Raw genomic sequence first — 21,207 nt, 5'->3', positions numbered from 1 at the left:
TGTCAAGGAGTATCGACGAGGTAAAAATAAATATCGGTGAAAGTAATGAACAATGATGGATCGTCAACCCATCCATTCTTCAAAGGATCCGGCAAGTTACAAGTACCGTCACGATATCCCAGCTTCTCAAAGTATTGCTCTCGGACTTCTAACGGTAGCTTTCACACATAATCGGGGCATTGTTCAGCTTTCATGCTGCAGTAATTCGTTTTTTCCATACTCGCCATTGTTGCTTTGGCCTACGTGTGAAAAATCACGCGATTCGTGACGTCATCTCCATAAACAACTAGCATCTCCTATACGTGTTTAAAAACTAAATAGGACTTTGAGAAAGGAAGCCATAGCGTAAAAAGAGCGATAGATGGCAGTAATGTAACGCAACAAATCCCAAGTGGGGTTAAATCCTAAGAGAAGAAGAAGAAGCCGGAAGTGGGTGTTCCAACGGCGCGAAGAAATAATTTGATTCCAAAGTTTAGCCCGAGAGGTAAGAATAAAAAAAACTCATAATTTTCTTAACAGGTGCTCAACTTTTAAGCACTTTTGTTACTCTGTCAAGTTAAGCAAAATGTGTTCCGCCTGAGTCGTGACAGCCTCAGGTGGCTGTTCAAAAAGTGCTCATTGGTTTTTAAACGCTTTAGGCTTCGCCAAACGGCGTCGTGTCGTTTTTTGTCGAGAGATCAGGCGACCCCCCTCACCCATTTCAATTGCCGCACCCCAATTAATTATTTTCCAACCCGGTCACCGTAACCAGCGTCAATATTTTTTTACACCAGGGGCATACATTGGAGAAGTTAATCCCATGTTCACGTCATGGGAGACAATGACGGCACTGAATTGTAACTTGTACCCAGTCTAATATGTCTTTACAATTATTTTTGGTCGACAGAAGTGTCTGCTTTTTTTAATCGATGTTGAACAACACAAATACGTCGCCTCACAATAGAATGCCATATGAGAATAACGTTCGATTTGCGGAGATCTCAACCTAACACGTCTGCTTTTTAATTAAAACTTGATTCAACAACACGAATGCGTCAGTCGCAAGACGTGTCGTGAGGACGTGACGTAAAAAGTGGGAGTGGTGCATTCAGGCGCGCTCAGTATGGTCGACAAGCCATTTTCATCTGTAAACCGAGGCATCAAAACCGCCAACGTTATTGATTGAAAACAGAATTGGTGAAGAACCGAGACGTTCGAAAACCCAGCTTTGACTGTACTGTACAGGATTTTGGAAATAGAATCATCAGGCACGTTACTTTGTCCGAAGAACACATTTTCCCATTCACTGCTGTCATTTCAAAAAGTTGTCATTTTCACAGTTATTTGGTGATGTGCTCACCCGGGGACGATAGCAGCATCATCTTCATCAGCGACGATGAAGACAACTGCAACAAGGACAAGTCCTGCTACGAATCGTCGCTCATCATCGTCGGCGCGCAAGACGTGCCGCGGAAGGGTAGGCCATTTGTCGCCTGTACTTTTTTTGCTCACAAAGTAAGTATGGCCTTGTGTGTCTTTTCAGATTGTACACTATCTCCCAGTAAATTGGATGAAGACTTGGTGGTCACCTTCTCCCGTCCGGCTGAGCTGTTGCCCCACGCACGCTTTGATTGCCCCAGGCATGCTTTTACGTGAGGACTTTAGTTTCTGCTCTTTTGCTTTCAACCCAGTTCAATCAAAATATTTTTCTACAGCGCTGATTATTACAGGTTAAAATGGATTAACAGGTTTTGATTATTATTATTATAGTATAACACTATTTTGATTATCCTGAGACTCACCTCATAATGTCTCATCGAAATAAGAGGAGTTGTAAAATTCAAAATGACTTCTTTCTCTGCCCCTCAGAGCGACAGACGAGTGCGGAGAGCCCGTGTCCGAGAACCGGCTTCTATGCGACCAGTGCTTTTGTTACATCTGCGACAAACCGGCAGCTAAGGTCAGCAAACTTGTAACCACAAACTCGGCCGCTGTACAAACTGTACCTCTTCCAAATCCTTAACTCGTTCAGAACCAGTGGCGAGCCATGTAATTCATTGCGAGGCCTTCAGTAGTGCTACTTCTGAATATAGCCAATCACAGTTTGCAAAACCTCTGACGTTGCCAACATGTTCCAACGGACCTTGGCTTGCCAACTCGAAATCTGATTTGTTAAAGCATCAGTTTGATTGAAAGTTAGTTGATGCGACAGGCCTGCAGAAGATGATGGCGAAGGGGCCCTGGTAGATTTCTGACCCTGGTAACAAATAATGGCTGAAATGTGATTGGTTAACTCATGGGATAATGTACGTTTACGTTTTGTAGCGTCATAAATTTTGTTAGCTTCTTTTGAATCCTTCTTCTGGGGCTGAGGCTTTGTGCATCTACTTTGGAAAATGATATGCAAATGCACAACCTTATAACGCTCGGGAAAGTCCGAAGCAGGCTTTTGATTGGCTGCCGTGTCGAGTATGCAAATTTCAACTGCAGGTAGCCTATGTCTGTGTGCTTGGCAATGATACACGTGTACTGTTTGTGCGTGAAGGTAAGGGTGTCCGTGGCGTGTTTATAGTGTTCTTACTGTGCTATGAGTTGCACACACTACATTTAATGCTTTAGTACATTGGTTCTTAACCTGGGTTCGATCGAACCCTAGGGGTTTGGTGAGTCGGTCTCAGGGGTTCAGAGGTCCACCCCGCAGTTAGTGGGCACAGTCATTGAAAGAAGGGTTCGATGAATGAGCATATGGAACTGGTGGGGTTCGGTGCCTCCAACAAGATTAAGAACCACTGCTTTAGAATATCCGGCCCAAACACTCCCTCCAAATGCTCCTGGCCCGCCCCCTCTGTCAAATTTTAGAACCCATTGCGGCCTGCGAGTCAAAAAGTTTGCCCACCCCTAGTCTAAGGTTTCTTACGCTGAATAGAATTTTGATGTGTTCCTAAAACTCAATATTCTGTCGGTCCTGTAATTTGAGTGACAGTGACAAAAACCCTGTTATGGGAGTGGACACAGTTTTGCACATCTGCAAGTGAATGAGTTAGTCTGTGATTTGGATATTTTTAGGCTAGCAGAGAAGGCCTTGCAGGCCCTGACGCTCCACCACTGTTCAGAACACATTTCCGTGTGACGTTTATGGTGTGGATTGTGTGTGCGTTGTTTCCAGTGTGAAAAGTGGCAGGTCAGAGGCGTGTGTCACTGCAACAGTCACAAAAAGAGCAATTTGTGGAACCAGCTGAGAAACGACATGCTACTGGGCCACTTGGCGGCCTTCAAGGTCACGCTATCCGAGGTCGACGGCCACCTGCGACAAGCGGGTACTTGCAGCCTCGTCCCCCTCACCTCCCTCCTCATTTCGCCCCACGAAAATAACAATCGGACGACGTCATGCAGAGTCCATGCTGCGGCACTTCAAAGCGGATTTGCGGGCTCAGATGGCATCCTTGACGGCCGACAAGCGTCCGGGCGACGGCGTCTCTTATGAGTCAGTCCCACTCACGTCGTACGCCCGCCTTCCGAATTGGACGTCACTTTTGTTTTCCCTCCCGCAGCTGCACGCCCGCCTACGGGTACGTTTGCGACTTCTTGAACAAAGCCGAACAACAAGATGGCCGGGCGGCAGCCATCTTGAGGCTTGGGACCGCTCAGGAGTTCCTGGAACTCTTCTACGCCGAAGGGTAGGTGGCTTGGTGGGCTTTGTGTGTGGCCCACCTGCATCTTCTCTGGGTTGTCTGGACGACGCGGGAGGGCTGAATAAAACGACACCCCATCTGATGTTGTGATTTGTTTGGTTTTCCTGCCTTGTCTGCAGGATCTCCTGCCCGGTTTTGCCGTCCTCCCCCAACGTCGCCAGCAAATGGATGATCATGCGCAGGTGCCACGTGCTCTCGCCACCCTTTTGAAATTTCGCAATCAGAATCATCTTTATTGGCCAAGTGTGTAGAACCCACAAGGAACTTGTCTCCGGTAGAACATGCTGCACTAGTATCATCGTAACAGAACAAACAAAAAAAAGACATGACAAATAAGTATGGAAGGTGAGCTTGACCTCTCAGTAACATCTGTGCAAAGTTTCAAGCAGAGCTAAAGTGAGAATGAAATACGCTAACAGTTGGTGAACCATTTTCAAATGATCGGTCGCCGTATTTGTAGTACAGCAAGTGTGCAATGATGCAGATGTCTTTGAGCGCCTCTAAATGTCTGGCATTGGAGATAAGATAGGTTAGTAGCAGTGAGTCCAGAGCGAGAGCTACCATGATTATAATGGGATGCATTTCCACAGGTTTGTGCAAAATTACAAAGAGGCAGTAGACAGTTATCAAACCTCTGAAGATGGACACTATTTCGCTGTGACGACCTCTGAAGGGTAAAGGCGAAAGGAAAAGAAGTTTAGAGAGTTTAGAGAAGCTTTTTAAATGTCTGTTGGATTTGGAGCGCCTGCCCTGAGGGGAGTCACTGCAAAAGGTGGTGGGCAGGGTGCGGAGGGTCCAGTAGTATTTGTCGTCAATGTATGCGTCCGCGCTCACGCGTGCATTTGTCTTCCGTGACAGGTTGTTGTCAGCCCTGCAGAGGCAGATGGTCTTGGATGGCTTTACGCCAGAGTTCAGACAAAAACTGCAAGACTTTTACAGGAACTTAAACTTTCCTCCTGAGCTCAAACACATCAGGGACAGGTGTGTGTGTGTGTGTGTGTGGGGGGGGGGGGGGGGGGTTGCGTGTGTTTGAGGCCTTTTCATGTCCTCCCGCCCACCTTCCAGTTTCAGGTTTTTTTTGGAGGGGTGGATTTACAGTTGTTTAATGAAGTGCTATTTTATTCTATAAATACAAAAATTCTGTTCATTTTTTTACTAAAAAATATATATATGCAGTACAGTGATACCTCGGCTTAAGAACGCTTCAGCTAACGAACCTTTCGCCTCACGAACATTAAATTCACGTGACTATAATCTTGGTTTACAAACTATTTTTCGGGAAACACAGAGCGCCACAATGAGGGATGTGTCCGCAAACGAGCCGGTTCTTGGAGCTGGATCTCTGAAGTGAGGAAATGGCAGCCAGCTTTTTTTTCCTCTATTCCCCGCCCCCAGTCTTCGGTTAAAGCCACACGTGATTGGTCAAGATCCGTGGTAGAGGAGGGAGGAAACACGCAGCAGGACACACACAGCAGTGAGCGGGGGCAGAGGTTACAGAAACACACACATACTAAAGGGAGACGACAGAGCTTGAAACAAAAAAACAAAAGTGAAATGATGAGAAAATTGATAGGAAACACTGAAATTTGGGCTCGTTTCAACTTTAATGATAGTTCAAAGGCAGATTGCAAGGTTAAAATATCCCATCAATCAGGCTCCACAAATAACCCGCACAAGCAATATATACAATTTCAAGAGAACATACAAGCAAGGGAACCATCTATTAATGAAGTTTCTATTGTGTCTGCCTGCATCTGTTTTGCTCACGTTAGTTTCTTCGCATGCACAAGTGCCAAGCACTCCGGTCACTTTTTTAGACTGGAAAATACATTTTGATTTTACGGAAGGAAAAAAAGTATAAACAATACATATATTTTCAGTAAAAAAGATTTTACAGGATTTTTGTTGTTTTTTTAGAATAATATATAATAAAATTGCACTTTTTTAGAAAGCAAGCAGATTTTTGCAATATTCTGTTTCAGGTGTTTTTTTTTCTAGTTTTGTCTGTCGTTTTGATATTTTTCCCCTTGTTTTTTTTCTACATTTGTAATTAGTTTCTTTGAGATAATGTTTTTGTCAATATATATTTGTGATTGCGTGCTTTGTTTTGTTTTTTGTATGCAGTGTCAAATTGGTTTCCTGTCAGTGTTTTTGGTGTGATTTGTCGCAGCTTGGACGTGCGCTCCTGGGAGGACATCCTGCTGGTGTCGGTGCTGAAAGGGCAGAACGTTGTCGGCGTTCGCACCAACAGAGGCAAGAAGGACACGCTGTTTGAGGACATTGATGTGGTTATGCTCAGGGTGCAGCGACTGCTGGACCACAACAGGTACCCCAATGCTGATGATAATAATAATGTAATAATAATAATACATTTAATTTCAAGCGCCTTTCAGAACACCCAAGGACACTTTACAATAAAAACAAAGAACACTACAATAAAACCGCAAGTAAAATGATAAATAATAAAATAGCAGATTGAAATAGACATTGAAAGCAATTTTAAACAGATGGGGTTTGAGGTGGGATTTGAAAATAGGGAGGGAGTCAATATTATGGATGTTCGGTGGAAGTGAATTCCAGATTTTGAGAGCAGAGCGGCTGAAAGCTCTGCATCCCATCGTGGAGAGACGGGCAGAGGGCACATAGAGGTGAAGGGAGGATGATCTGAGGGACCGAGAGTGAACAGAGATTTGAAGCAGGTCAGACAGATATGGAGGGGCAAGGCTATGGATGGCTTTGAATGTAAACAGAAGTATTTTGAATTCGATCCAATGTTTAACAGGGAGCCAGTGGAGCTGCTGGAGGGCAGGGGTGATGTGGTGAAAGGAGGGGGTTTTAGTGATGATCCGGGCTGAAGAATTTTGGACTAGTTGGAGTTTATGGAGAAATTGACACCGAAGAGAAGTGAATTACAATAATCGATGCGGGAGGTGACGAGACTGTGGATAAGGCTAGCAGATGAGTGAGGGGTGAGCGAGGGACGGAGACGATTGATATTACGAAGGCGGAAATATGCAGACCGAGTTATGTTACTTAATGGGAGTGAAAAGATAGTGAGCTATCAAGGATGACACCCAGGCGCGTGACGAGAGGGGGACACGGTTGAACTGTCAATGGTGAGAGAGAAACTGTTTGCTTTGTGTAGGGTAGATTTGGTACCGACAAGGAGAAGTTCATTTTTTTCGCTGTTAAGCTTGAGAAAGTTATGGGAGAGGCAAAGTGAAAGGGACGAAGGTGGAAGAGAGGCGTCGGGGTTTGCTGGAGAGGTAGAGTTGGGTGTCATCCGCGAAGCAGTGAAAGTGAATGCCAAAATTGCTGAAAATACGGCCAAGAGGAAGAAGGTAGGTAATAAAGAGAAGCGGCCCCAGGACAGACCCTTGGGACACACAAGATGACAAAGGAGAGGACCGTGAGGTGAGGGAGTTGTTTTGGGTAAACTGAGCGATCAGAGAGATAGGAGTGAAACCAGCGAAGTGGGGTGTGCGTGATGCCTAGGGTGGAAAGTCTGTCGAGCAGGATGGGGTGGTCAAAAGCCGCGGTCAGATCGCGAAGGATGAGGATGGAGAGTGAACCGGCATCGGCTGCCATGAAAAGATGATTCGTCATTTTTATGAGAGCCCATTCAGTACTGTGGCGGGGGCAGAAACCAGACTGGAATTGCTCATAAAGGTTATTGTGAGTGAGGTGAGAGTGAAGCTGGGAGGCAACAGTTTTTTCAAGGATTTTGGCGATGAATGGAAGATGGGAAATTTGGATGTAAGGGGATCTGAGCCAGGTTTTTTCAGGATTGGAGTAACAGCTGCGGTTTTGAGTGGAATAAGAACAATTCCCGTTTATAATAAGTTAATAATGTTTGAAATAAATGGGTGAAGAGAGGCTAAGCAGGACTTGATCAGGATAGTAGGGAGGTGGTCGAGCTGACAGGAGGAATTCATGGATTTGGTGATTATTTCTGAGATTATAGAGAGATGGGGGAGTTCAAAAGCGCATAGCAGTTGGTAAGGAGTAGAAAGGTTGGGGGGGACAGAGGAGCCGAGGTGGTGATGGATTTTGTTGACCTTTTCACTGAAAAAAAATAAGCAGAGCGTTTTAGGTATCAGAGGAATAAAAGTGTGAGGGGAGAGAGATAGGAGGTTGTATGATTTTGTTATAGAGGGAAAAGAGGACCTGTGTGTTTCCAGAATTTGAGTAACAGCTCCAGAGTAGTATTGCCATTTTGCGCACGACATAGAGTCCTTGTAATGGGTGAGGTGAGCTGGATATGATGCTTTGGTCGGGCCACAAATGTTTTTAAGGCCAAAAAAGTCTCCCGAGTGATTGGCACGTGTACATGGAGAGAAAATAATGTCCACTTTTTTTTTTTTTTTTTTTTTTTTTTTTTTGTAACTTGCATCTTTATTTTTTAAAACCATTTGAATACAGAATGCCTTGTGGTCAATTTGTGTAGCATCCTTTTGTAACTGCACATTATTCAACAATGAAAACAACCAATCAAGAAAAATAAAACACAGCAATAACAATAGAGGAAAGTAGTGATCGATAGTGACATGTTTCCCCTATTTTGGATTTATATTCGTGAGCTATCTTGACTGCCTGGTTTGTGGTCTCGTTCGTTCATTTATTTGTTTGTTTTTTATATTCATCCAATTTTTCCCATCTTGTTTTAAACTTCCTTGCTTGGACCTTCAATATCTGTGTGAATCTATCCAACTCAAATATCTCTTCCACTATTCTGATCCATTGGTTCTTTGTTGGTGGGTCAGTTTTAAACCATTTTCTTGTCATGGCTTTCTTGCTGGCTATCAGCAACACTTTTATCAGTACTCATCTCTTGTTTGCACATTTTCTTGATTTAGATCAGCTAGATCAGGGGTCTCAGACTTAATTTACCCGGGGGCCGCTGGAGGCAGAGTCTGGGTGAGGCTGGGCCGCATCAGGATTTTCACAAAAAAAGCACAGATAAAACATTCCAATGTTCTCAAAATCTTTATTTTTAACACACAAAAAATGAATTAAATGACGAAATGGAAAATGAATAAAAAATAAATTAACCAGGAATAAATAAATAAAATAATTATAATGATCATAAGGCAGATACAGACGACTGAAAAAAAAACCACAGGAAACAAATTATTTTAATAAAGTTTCAAATGTCTATTCACAGTTCTTTAACCTTTAACTTTCTGAACATAAATAAAATATTGAACATGAACTGTCCTAAACATGGCTTCTCTTGCCTACTTCTTGCTGCTAGAGACACGGCAGCGCTTTTTTTTTTCACAAAGAGGAAGGAGGCAGTGGAGACTCTGAGTAGGGCTTCAAGAAGCTCATCAGTAAGTCTGGACCTGTACTTGGACTTATTGAAGTTCAAGGTGGAGAAGAGCTTCTCACATATGTATGTGCTCCCAAAAAGACACATGGTCCGCTTGAACATTCGGGAAAGTTCAGGGAAGCTGGGGGTTAACTCTCTCAAACATTGCCCAAGCTTGTCTGCTTCTCCATTCAAATCCCTGAATTGGCTTTGAGTGCAGAGTGGCACTGTAAGTCACAGAGCTCCTTTTGGAACACAGGAGGGGCATCTTGCACATCAAAAGAGAATGGGTTGGCAAAAATTTGAAATGTGGCTTTGTGTGTCTTGAAGTCTGCAAATCTGTGATTAAATTCCCTCTGTAGCTCCAAAATGGTGGTTTGTTCCATTGTTTGTTCAGCTCCACACACTAGTTTCATTCATATCAATCATGCGGGCCGCACTAACATTAATCTTTCGTGTCAAGGCGGGCCGCAAAATATTCTTTCGGGGGCCGCGGTTGGCCCGCGGGCCGCGAGTTTGGGATCACTGAGCTAGCTACATCACCAAGTCTTTGGTATTTCGTAGCCAATTATCTTCTTTAGTTCTCCAAACGTCTTCCCAATAACCTTTCAACTTTTGACATTTCCAAAATACAGTGAGACCTCAACTTACGATCTTAATTGGTTCCCAGACAGAATGTGTAAGGCGAAAAGTGTGTATCTAAAAAGAAATCTAAAAAAAAGCCTTAAAACAACACACAACATACCTTATTCTTCGTATAATAAATGTGCTATTGTATTGTAGTGAAAGAAATACACTGCATTGTATCATGAAGTCACTTTATTTACATTTGTGATGGTCATTGATGGCTTGATGGAATGGCGTTGGAGGGAGAGTCACCTTCCATAAGGACTGTTGGTAACTTAACCTCTGGTGTGGCTTCTCTTTTTTCTTTGGAGACTCCTCATCATTTTTGCTGATTAAAAACCTCTTAATTGACACCTGTTGCTTTCTGACTTGTAACGTCTTACGAAGCTGAGGCATCACATTATCGTTCATCATGTTGATTATTGTAATAGCCAGTCTTTTCTGAATGGAACTGTTCGGTAAAAGCCTGCACATCATTCCACTTTGCCAACATTGCCTTTATGAGCTCACTTGATGCTGCAGCCATCTCCTCCTCAGATGTTCTGTTACTGACTTTAAAATCCTCAATAAGCGCCAAACTTCTAGGTTGGCGCATGGCGATATCGGTGTGAATTAGCCGTGCTTTCTCGCATAAAATAGCTTTACACACGCTGTCGCCGGATAGCTGCTTTTCGTGAATCCAAATTTTTTGAACTTCTTCGATTGCCTGAGACCGTCGCTTTGAGAGCACGGAAACACCATTTGCAACAGACGCACCTTTGATGGATTCTCTGTTCCGGAGAATGGTAGCAATGGTTGACTTAGTATAGCTGCGCTCGGCACGAAATAACAAACGCACACCTCGTTCGTGTTTTTCAATTATCTCCTTCTTCTCAGCGACAGTGATTTTATTTTGTGTCTTCTTGGGCTGAACACGAGCCTGTGGTGGGTTTTTTTCGGCCCCATCATAGTAAAATTATCAGCAAAAAGCTCCAAGTAGGCGATCAACGTGTGCATTCAATGAGAGGGGGTGTGGAAAGTAGCGCCGGCTGGCGCGCTGTTCGGTCGTGTGCTTCCGCCGAAGATCACTGCGCCAGATCCGAAGGTCGTGTGCTTGATGGACCAGCCGTGGTGGGTGTGTAATATGAAAATAGGGCTTATTACAAGTTTTAATTTTCATGAATTTGACGTTCGTGAGATGAAAAGTTCATAATATTAGGTGTTCGTAAGTTGAGGTCTCACTGTATGTGTGCGTTATCTACATTTCTTCCTGTCCACACAGCCGCCAGCATTCGTTCTGTCCCGGTTTATCATCTCCGGGGTCGTAAAAAATCTTGTGATATTCTTCCAACCAAATTCTCTCCAATGTCTAAAAGCGGTTGTTGATTGTTGTATTTTGCACATATTTGACCATCTCTCCTCTGTTATGTTGGTTTGACGTTCCTTTTCCCATTTCTCTTCGAGAGTTGAGGTCCCTCTGTTCAACAGGAGCCCTTTGTGAAGGGATGAGATTACTTTATTTTTCCCTCCTTTACACGCATCCATCATTTTCTGTATTATGTCATTTATTTTAGTTGATGTATCCATTTTTATTGCTTTTGTATAGTAATCTCTTACTTGTAGATATCGGAAGTGGTTGCTCCTTTTTAAGTTAAACATCTGTTTTATTTTTTGGAAGGTCGGCATTTCTCCTTTTTCTATTACCATACTCATTGCTGTGTTACCTCTCCTTTCCCATCTCTTGAAGCCCTCATTTTTTCCTGGTTGAAAGTCCTTGTCATATGATAGCCACCTCAGAATTTTCTCCTCCTTTTCTAGTTTATTTTCTTTTATTATGGTATACCAGATATTCAAGGTGAATTTTGTTAATGGGTTAATGTTAATCGAGTCCTCCATTTTCCGGAACAGTCGTCTGTCTCCCAGCAGTGTTTGAATTAGGTAACCCTCTTTTGTTTCTTCAATTTCTTTATACTCTCCATTACACCATGTCACTGCGCTGAGCTGTGCTGCCCGGTAGTAATCTTTAAAATTTGGTAACCCCAATCCACCCCTTTCCTTTGGTAACTGTAGTGTCGTCAGTCTAATCCTTGCTCGCTTACCTCCCTAAATAAATATTGTGGTCATTTTGTCCCACTCCACAAATTGTTTTTGTGGTATGGCTATTGGTAGCGACTGATAGAGGTATAGAAACCTCGAAAGAATATTTATGTTCACTATTTTAATCCTGGATCTTAAATCTAGTATGGGTGTTGACCACCTCCCCAGGTCTGCTTTGCTATAGTTTGGTTCAAACATCGATGAGAAGGTTTCTTCAGCCGTCATCTGTACAAACGTGAAGGTTTCGGACGTTTCGCCTCCTATCCAAGAGGCTTCGTCAGCGAACTAAAGTCTGACTGGTCGTATCGGCCCTATTTATATATCCCTAATGTCCAGACATGGCGGCACCGGACACAGCTATGATAGGTCCCTACTCTCAGGTTGGGGGGAGCAGAGGACCACTCCCTGTGGCCCCACTGATTGTTCCTACATTCCTCACTAACGAGTGGCCTATTTGCCCCACTCCCACCAGTATCACCTCATCAGCCTTACGAATGTTGCCTAACCTGTTTTGCCTAAGCATGCTATTGTATGAACGATCCAAATTGAACCTCACCCTACCAGACCGGTTTAATGAAGGATTTTGTTGTTTTATAAGAATCGCTTCTTTTACCCCCCTTTCAAACCATCTATGTTCTTTCGCTAAGATTTTAACCTCATTGTCATCAAATGAGTGGTTACTAGCTTTTAGGTGCAAATGTACTGCCGATTGCGGCCCACTTGTATTATCCCTGCAATGTTGATCAAGTCTTTTTTTTTGAGAATTTGTTGAGTCTCCCCAATGTACTGCTCTTTACAATTTTCATTTTTACAATGTATTGAATAAACTACATTACTATGTTTTTCATTTGGTAGCCTATCTTTTGGATGCACTAATTTTTGCCTTGATGTGTTTATCGGTTTGAAATAAGTAGGAATTTTGTGTTGCCAAAGGACTCTGTAATTTTTCAGAAACTCATGCAATGTAAGGTACTGCTACTCCTCTCCTTTTTGTATCTTGAGAATTTTTGGTTTCATTCCCTATTGTTTCTTTCTGACATTTGTTGAATGACCACTGAGGGTACCCGCAGTTACTGAGTGCTCTCCTGATATGTTTTGACTCCTTTTCTCTACCTTCAATGCTAGTTGGTATTAGTTTAGCCTAATGCTGGAGGGTTCTGATAACTCCTAGTTTGTGTTGTAAAGGGTGGTTAGAGTCAAAAAGTAAGTATTGGTCAGTGTGCGTAGCCTTCCTAAAGACTTCTGTTTTTAGCGCTCTGTCCTCTTTTATAATTACTTTACAATCCAAGAAGGCTAGTTGGTTCTCTTTAATGTCCTCACGAGTAAATTTAATGTTGATGTCTACAGAGTTGAGGTGATCTGTGAAGGATTGAATTTCTTGTTTTTCTAATTATGACAAAAGTATCGTCCACATATCTAAACCAGTGTCTAGGTTTTGTCCCCGGGAAGGATGTAAGGTCCTGTTTCTCCATCTCTTCCATGTACAGATTAGCCACTATGGGTGAAACTGGTGAGCCCATAGCACAACCATGAATTTGTTTATAAAATTTCTCCCGAAATTGAAAATGCGTAGTATTAAAGCAAATTTCCAATAATTGGCAGATGTGATCCGCTTTAAGTTTGGTTCTTTCATGCAGAGAAACGTCCGCCAGCAGTCTCGTCCCCACCACTGAGACTGCTGCTGGGGTTGGGACAGATGTAAAGTCACATCGTATGATGCCAAAGTTTCCTCAGGTTCCAATATGAGGCCTTTGATCCTCTCTACAAACCCTGTGGTGTTCTCTACGTGATATTCTGTGTTACCAACCAACAGAGCTAAGATAGTTTTTAAATATTTGGCTACATTGTATGTAGAGGAGTCAATGCTACAAACAATGGGTCTGAGTCGGAACCCTTCTTTATGTATTTTTGGCAGGCCATAGATACATGGCGTGGTCTCTCCCGGGTGTAATCTAAAATACATCTGTTTGTCTACATGTTTACCTTTCTCTAACTTTTGGAGACAGTCTATCATTTCTTTCTTGTATCTATTTGAAGGGTCCCTTTTTAGTTGCTCATGAGTGTTAGAATCACTGATTAACCTATTTATTTTGTCTTCATAGTCCAATGTGTTGAGAAGCACTGTGCATCTGCCCTTGTCCGCTGGCAAAATAGTAATATTTTGGTCTTTTTGTAGAGTAGTTAACGCCTTTCTCTCTTCTAATGTTATGTTGGACGGAGGTAGTTTTGCACTACTGAGAAGGGCTGATATTTTAATGCGTAGATCATCTGCCTCTGCATACGAAAGTTTGTTATTTTTAATAGCCTCTTCTGTTTGGTTCAAACAGTTTGTTTCTTTGTGATGTATACGCCTAAATACTTTACCCTTTCAGCAATTTGTATCTTCCCTTATTTATCTAGCCTAATTATCTTCCCTTAAAGGACAACGGACACCTCCGGACAAGTTGTGTCCATAATTTGTAAAATCACTTCAAATGACTTCTGCGAAGCATATTTTACAAAGATTCCACCGCATATATCTATATTTTACGTTTTAAGATTCTCGCTGAATATTCAGGAAGTCTTGTTTTCGAGTTGATGACCATCCCCACGTGACGTTACGTTTGGAATGCCCCTGACCTAGAAAGCGACACACAATGCCTTTTGCGGTACTTTGTTTGGTCTGAAAACTTGTTGATCCGCGTTGATGGCGAAATTTGAAGGAAAACACATAAACAACGCGATGGTGAATCGTTGTGTGTTGCACCAAGACAACTATTTAATATTCGCTGACACAAAGCAGCAGACAAATCAACCCATTTCTAACGGAGCTTGAGCGCCATCTTCTGCATTTTCTGGGTGCTACATTGCTGTCATTGACGGCTCGAATTGAAATTGGATTTGACTTTATTAGTCTCGCAGTGGAGAAATTTACATTTCACAGCAGCAAAGTTATGAAAGAAATGAAAGTAGAAAAGCAAAACACAGGAGCTGCTGGAAAGGCAGCCACCCTCGCGGCGCCGTCTTGAAGTCAAAAGAACAAAAAAAAACCTAAATAACAAATAACATGACAACACAAAGACACAGAGAGACATTCATTCTTAAGCACTTTATGTACCCTCTTTTTTACATAAAGCCGTTCCAGATGAAAGAGGAGAGGATCAAAGCGTCTCTTCACTAGTGGATCAGGGTGGAATGTGCACGTCGACTACAAGCTAAATGTTGAAAGCAAACACGCAGCTGTAGCATCCATTGACGAAAAGAGATTGTCTCACATCTCCTGTCCCACATAAATCAGCTTCAATTCCATGCCGCGACAGTTCCATATACGCATGACACTCCTTCCTTCTTATCGCGGGCTCCTCAAGCCATGTATCCATCCAGCCGCAGACTGTCCAACAGCACCAACCTTCCACTGAACAAAGCGGGGCTGTGAAGATGCTGCCCATTACAGGCGCAGAAAAGCACAATGGCCCCAGAGCTGTCCAGCGATGACAGTCGAATGGCACCGACATTCCTCCCATTCAACACAGTACTGGCATATCCATGCTGCCGAAAAGGCGCAACCGCTCAGCACAGTCTCCTCAAAGTCAAAGTCTCCTTGATTGCAAACATTTATGCTTTCCTCTTCAGAACTATTTGAATCATATTCATAACTGGATGAGTAACAAGAAAGCATCTTCTCCAAATCTGAATCCATTGTTTTGATTCTCGAGCAAGGCAAGACGTCTCGGCGTGACGTCACGAACTGGGGGCGGGACCTTCTGGAACTGGCCATTTCCGGGTTCATTTTGAAGTAGTTTTAGGACACTAAGTCATTTTTATTGGTGTTTTTCATTTGACTAAAAATATCGGCCTACGTGTTTTGGGTACAGTAAAGTCTCGTTATATCGATATCGGATATATCGATAGTCCCGGTTATATCGATACTATTTCTATGCACGCACGGAGAAAATTACATGCAAACAGGGTCGGATATATCGATAGTCCCGGTTATATCGATATTTTTTCGGACTCCCTTGAATATCGATATAACGAGACTTTACTGTATTTTAGATGCTATAAAACATTTTTCTGATGTCAGTTAGGAAACAAAAAAAATGCTGTGGGTTGTCCTTTAATTGACTTTGATGGACTGTAATTTAGTGCTAAGATTTGTGTTTTTGTCACATTAAGTCTATATCCTGAGTAATGTTCATATGTCCTCTAGTTGTTCCATCAGTATTGGGAGGTTGTCTTCCGGTTGTATCAAATATGTTATCAGATCATCAGCAAACAGGCTGAGTTTATGTTCTGAGTCTCATCTCCACGCCCTTGATGTTGTGATTCTGTCTGATTGCTTGGGCTAGGGGTTCAATGAAGATATTGAATAGTCTTGGTGAGACGTAACATCCTTGTCTTGTCGATCTTTCTAGTATTATTCGGTCCGTCAGGCTGCCATTCATTTTCACTCTTGCAGTCGGCCCATTATATAGTGTTTGTATGTTTGTAATTGAATCTTTGTTAAAGCCGAATTTTCCCATGACTTTGTATAGATAGGCCCAGCGGACACTATCAAATGCTTTCTCTGCATCCATGCTCACCAACATTTCAATTGTTCCTGCCTTATGGATCACCTCCACTATGTGTATAGTTTTTCTTATATTATCCTGGGCCTGTCCATTTTTAATAAAACCCGTCTGTTCTCTATTGATAATATCGGGCATGCATGTCTCATATCTTTTTGACATAATTGAAGTATATATCTTATAGTCGACATTAAGTATGGATATTGGTCTGTAGCAACTGCATAACTCTTTTTTTTACCCTCTTTTGGTATTATAGAGATGATTGCCTCTTTCCATGTTGGGGGAATTTTGCCATCCTTTGTGGTATATCTGAGTGTAGATAAAAGTGACCCTAATTCTTGTCTAAATATCTTGTAGAACTCTGAGGGGAAGCCATCACTACCCGCAGCTTTACCATTTTTTGTTCCATTGATTGCTACCTCCAATTATCTTTCCGTTATCTCAGAGTTGAGGAATTCATTATCTTCCCTTATCGATGGTAATTTCAGACTGTCTAAAAATTTTGTAATTCTCTCGTCATCTGCTGCCTTCTGTTGTGTATATAAAGTTTTATAATACTGCTCAAGTGCTTCCTCTATTTCCTTTGAATGTCTGCAATTTTAAAGCGCATTTCAGAAAGAAAAAAAAATGTTAGTAATGTTTGTTTGGATTTTTGTTAATTTTATAGGATAAAATAGCATTTTTTTAAAAAAAAATCTCACTTGCTCCTTGTTAAACCAAAGATGTCAAAGTCCGTTTTGCAGCCAGTGGGCCACATTGTAGTTCCGGTTTCCTCTCGGGGGCCGTTATGAATTTGGGGAAGCATGTTCATCCACTCCGCATATTGCATTGAGAGTGCACAAAAAAAAATAATACATTGAATTCAAAACTCTCAAGGACACTTTACAGTCACAGGATTTTTTTGTGAGGGTGAGCAGCGGCAGCCATTCGCGCCAGCGTTCACTCTACCCGGAAGTAACACAGCACCAAAGTGATGAAAGGAAGAGGAAAGGAAAGAAAGAAGTAGAAAAACAAATACAGGAGCTGCTGGATAGTAGACGTGCACATTCCACCATGACGTCCCTGATCCATTGCTGAAAAGGATGTAAAGTCAAAAATAACTTGTTTTTGTTGACATACAACGATTTAAAATTTTGGTTTGGGACGTTAGCAAGCATCATCACACTTGACATGCTTGATTTGCTTTCGTGGACCTAATAAAATGATTTGGGGGCCATGTTTGGCCCCTGGGCCTTGACTTGGACACCTGTGATGTAAGGGGTTCGTCAGCCAGCTAGCTCGATCGCTAGCTAGCTAGCTCGATAGGTGAGCATGAAATTTCACAAGTTTGATTTGCTTTTGCGGGCTGAATAAAATGTGGCGGGCCAGATTTGACCCATGGGCCTTGACTTTGACACCTGCGATGTAAGAGATTAGCCAGCTAACTGCATAGCTAGCTCGATAACTAGCCTGATAGATGACCATGGAATTTCATAAGTTAAATTTGGATTTGTAAGTTAAATTTGGATAAAATGATGTGGCGGGCCAGATTTGCTCCCCAGGCCTTGACTTTGACCCCTGCGTGTTGAACGTTACTTTGAAGTCACAATATCATGAATGTCTTGTTATAAATTGGGGCGTCTTACTTTTGTTTTTTAATCACAATCCATCCAACTTAAGCTTTTTTTCTCTTTCTCCATATCAATATTAAATGGTCAAACATAGCGATTGAATTGTTTTTTGCTATCTTTATGAAGCCATGACAATTACATGTGACTTTTTCAACATAACCAATCGTTTTTCAAAGAAACAAATGTTGACTGAGCGATGGTCTCATTTTGTGAACAAATATCAAATGAACCACACTGTGACAATTTCCCGCCTGTCGTTGAATGAATGTCTTCTTGTAGGTTCCGGGAGTTAAGTCGCTACCTACGAGTGGTAAGGACCAACCAGATGAGTCGGTGAGTGCGGCGTGACTCCGTATGTACAGACTGTCTGAAACTCATGACAAAAAGTTACCGGACACCAGGGCAGACAACTGTGAAAAGTTGCCTGGCCATTAAGTTGCCTGCTCCATTTTTCACCACTTGAAACACAATAAAAGGACTAATCGCAAAAAAAAAAATCATTGTTGCAAAGTACAGTGAGACCTCAGTTTACGATCTTAATTGGTTCCCAGACAGTGTGTAAGCCAAAAAGTGTGTATCACAAAAAAAAATTCCCCATAGGAAACCATTAAAATGGGAATAATCCGTTCCCAGGTTTCCATAAAATATACTTTTCAACTAAATAAGCCTTAAAATTACACACAACATACCTTATTCTATGTATAATACATGTGCTATTGTATTGTAATGAAAGAAATACACTGCACTGTATAATAAAGTCACTTTATTTACATTTGTGATGGTCATTGATGGCTCTTAATTGACACCTGTTACTTTCTGACTTGTAAGGTCTTACGAAACTGAGGCATAACATTCATAACACATTCAACATTCATAATGGACTCCTGAATGGCCTGCTTCTGCTTGTCCTCTTGAAGGCAAATCAAATTCTCTGTGTTGATGACGTCATTATGGTCAGCAACAAGCTCCTCGATGTCATCTGCATCCACTTCGAGTCCCGTAGGTGCTGGCAGAGATTTTATTACAACAAAAGGCACAAGTCCGATGATTCCACGGACACGGAATAAAACGCGACAAAAGAAGGCGGGCGGGGCGAATAAAATGGCACACTCGCGATCGGAAACCGGAAAGCAACAAACTTACGCGATCGCGTCTAACAATCACCTCGTTCAAAGCAAACTGTTGGACTTGCCAGCACAAGACACAGCGAGACGCTTTCGTCGTAATCATGTCACTGGTGAGGTGACAGCAACTCGTTGAAATGAAATGAAATTGAAGTGTCGCGGGCGGCGGCCCCGCCCCAGCTGTCAACTCGCACGTTACAATTTCGGTGTCATTAGTCACGTGAAAGCGTGACTAATGACACGCTGTTCCGGTGTGTGTGAAAACACCAGCTCTGATTGGCTTATCACGACACATGACTCTACCCTTTAGCCAATCACAATCACTTCTATCGTATCTTGCCAGGGGGTGCGGTGCGTGTAGCAACACAGAAACATTGGTACCTGCTCATTCAGTTAGACAATGCTTTCCAAACAGCCTAAAGTCATAAGAGGTCGTGCGCTATTCTCGAACCTGAACGCACCCCAAGTCTTGGATGACAAATAAACAGAGCAGAGTAGACAAGTAGTTACTCTCAGGGAAGTAACACACAGCGTGAGAGATGTGTCAGGCTGAGATTCATATGACAACCGCAGTGTGCACATGTGACGCCACAAACGCACCCCTCATTCGTATTTCTCAATGATCTTCTTCTCCTCGGCTGAACACGAACCTGTGGTGTTTTTTTTCGGTCCCATAATAGTAAAATTATCTGCAAAAAGCTCATCAGAGGCGATCGACGTGTGAATTCAGAGAGAGGGGGTGTGGAAAGCGGGGCCGGCTCGAGCGCTGTTCGGTCGTGTGCTTCCGCCGAAGATAACTCCGCCAGCCGTGGTGGGTGTGTATCGTGAAAAGTAGTGCATATTTCAAGGTTTAATTTTCATAAATTTGACGTTCGTAAGACGAAAAGTTCACAAGATAAGGTGTTCGTAAGATGAGGTCTCACTGTATTAAGGATTTTTTTTTATTAAGGATGTACCCACCGCAAATGCTCCCTTGCAATTGTCGTTTGTCCATATGCTGTTTGTCAAGTTGCACAATGCAATGTTTGCGTTGCGTCGTCTGCTACAAGCCACGTGAACTCATCTTTCCACGATGCCTTTATTAATAATAATGATATATTACTTTCTAAGTGCCTTTCAAAACTCTCAAGGACACTTGACAGTCACGGGATATTGTATGTTTACGTTTTGTAGCATCATAAATGTTGTTAGCTTCTTTTGAATCTTTCTTCTGGGGCTGAGGTTCTGTGCGTCTACTTTAGAAAATGATATGCAAATGCACGACCTTATAACGCTCGGGAAAGTCCGGAAGCACGAGGCAGGCTTCTGATTGGCTGCCGTGCCACGTCTGCAAATTGACAACCGAACCGAAATTCCAAAATTTCCAAACCGAACGAAGATTTCAAAATCGGAACAATTTATTCAGTTTTCTGAAACTTCAGTCAAACGTTTGCTTTGTCGAATAAAGCAAAAGCAAACGTTTGATTTGGAAAAAAAACGTGGGTTTTTTTTTTATTTGTTTGTTTGTTTGTTTTTTCTGTCTTCGCCACTTGGGCGAAGTTGTACGCCCGATGTAAAAGTTGCACGCTCCGGACATCCGGGGGGCGTTATTTCAGACACTGGTACAAAACGGCTCTTTGTGGCGCTGTAACATCCCTTTCCATCTTTTTTTGGATAGCTTACTCCAGCTAAAGGAACTGGTTCCGTTGTTCATGTGCATGGACGGCAGCTTCAACACTGCCCTGGCCGGTTTCTTCCAGTCGAGCCACAAGGCTACTTCGTGTGCCGGCCCGCGCGACATTCTGACGCTCCTGCGCGTTCTAAACACGGCCACGGCCCCCAAGGTGTCGCTGGGTCCTGCGGGTGAGCTCCGCTACACCAGCGATGAGTGGTGTGCCATTCAAGGTCGGGAAATCCTCCGTGGGCGTGGCCTTGGTGTTGCACGCGGGCTCCCTGCCAGTTGAACGCTTTTCTCTCCGCTTCAGGTGCGACGCCGCTGCCGCGTTTACAGCTGGTTCGTTTTGCTCTCAAGGTACACAAATGCTGCCCGGCTGTCCATGCCAACGTAAGTGTCGGCTTTTTTTCCCCCCACATGTACTTTGTGTTTACACCATTATGATTCAATGCTCAACATCACTGGTGTCCAAGTCAAGGTGCGGGGGCCAAATCTGGCCTGCCACATCATTTTACTCGGCCCGTGAAAGCAACTGAAGCACGTCAAGTGCCATGATGACCAAAATTTCTATTTGTCCCATGTAAACC

At 42.8% G+C, this 21,207-nt stretch overlaps 1 protein-coding gene across 2 annotated transcripts in view; it reads left to right on the top strand.

Annotated features, from left to right (window-relative positions):
• The first annotated feature begins 422 nt into the window (after positions 1 to 422).
• The window catches only part of LOC148892185 (uncharacterized), a 48,118-nt gene continuing 27,333 nt past the window's right edge, over positions 423 to 21,207 (top strand). Inside the window, exons 1-13 of one of the 2 annotated variants that reach the window (XM_089006327.1) lie at positions 423 to 484; positions 1,320 to 1,456; positions 1,523 to 1,631; positions 1,849 to 1,939; positions 3,146 to 3,296; positions 3,373 to 3,463; positions 3,531 to 3,656; positions 3,791 to 3,853; positions 4,530 to 4,652; positions 5,842 to 5,997; positions 18,122 to 18,152; positions 20,706 to 20,850; positions 20,931 to 21,010. In XM_089006327.1, the coding sequence (XP_088862453.1) occupies positions 1,330 to 1,456; positions 1,523 to 1,631; positions 1,849 to 1,939; positions 3,146 to 3,296; positions 3,373 to 3,463; positions 3,531 to 3,656; positions 3,791 to 3,853; positions 4,530 to 4,652; positions 5,842 to 5,997; positions 18,122 to 18,152; positions 20,706 to 20,850; positions 20,931 to 21,010 (1,293 nt within the window). In that variant the 5' untranslated portion in view covers positions 423 to 484; positions 1,320 to 1,329. Of the gene's footprint in view, positions 485 to 1,319; positions 1,457 to 1,522; positions 1,632 to 1,848; positions 1,940 to 3,145; positions 3,297 to 3,372; positions 3,464 to 3,530; positions 3,657 to 3,790; positions 3,854 to 4,529; positions 4,653 to 5,841; positions 5,998 to 18,121; positions 18,176 to 20,623; positions 20,851 to 20,930; positions 21,011 to 21,207 lie in introns of both variants that reach the window. The other variant, XM_089006326.1, reaches the window with a different exon arrangement.

The sequence above is a fragment of the Hippocampus bargibanti genome, linkage group LG10, assembly GCF_051943395.1.
Source record: "Hippocampus bargibanti isolate YZ-2025 linkage group LG10, ASM5194339v1, whole genome shotgun sequence".
Taxonomy (NCBI): Eukaryota; Metazoa; Chordata; class Actinopteri; order Syngnathiformes; family Syngnathidae; genus Hippocampus; species Hippocampus bargibanti.
Note: the sequence above shows the minus strand (reverse complement) of the source record. Positions and strands in the feature narration are given on the sequence as shown.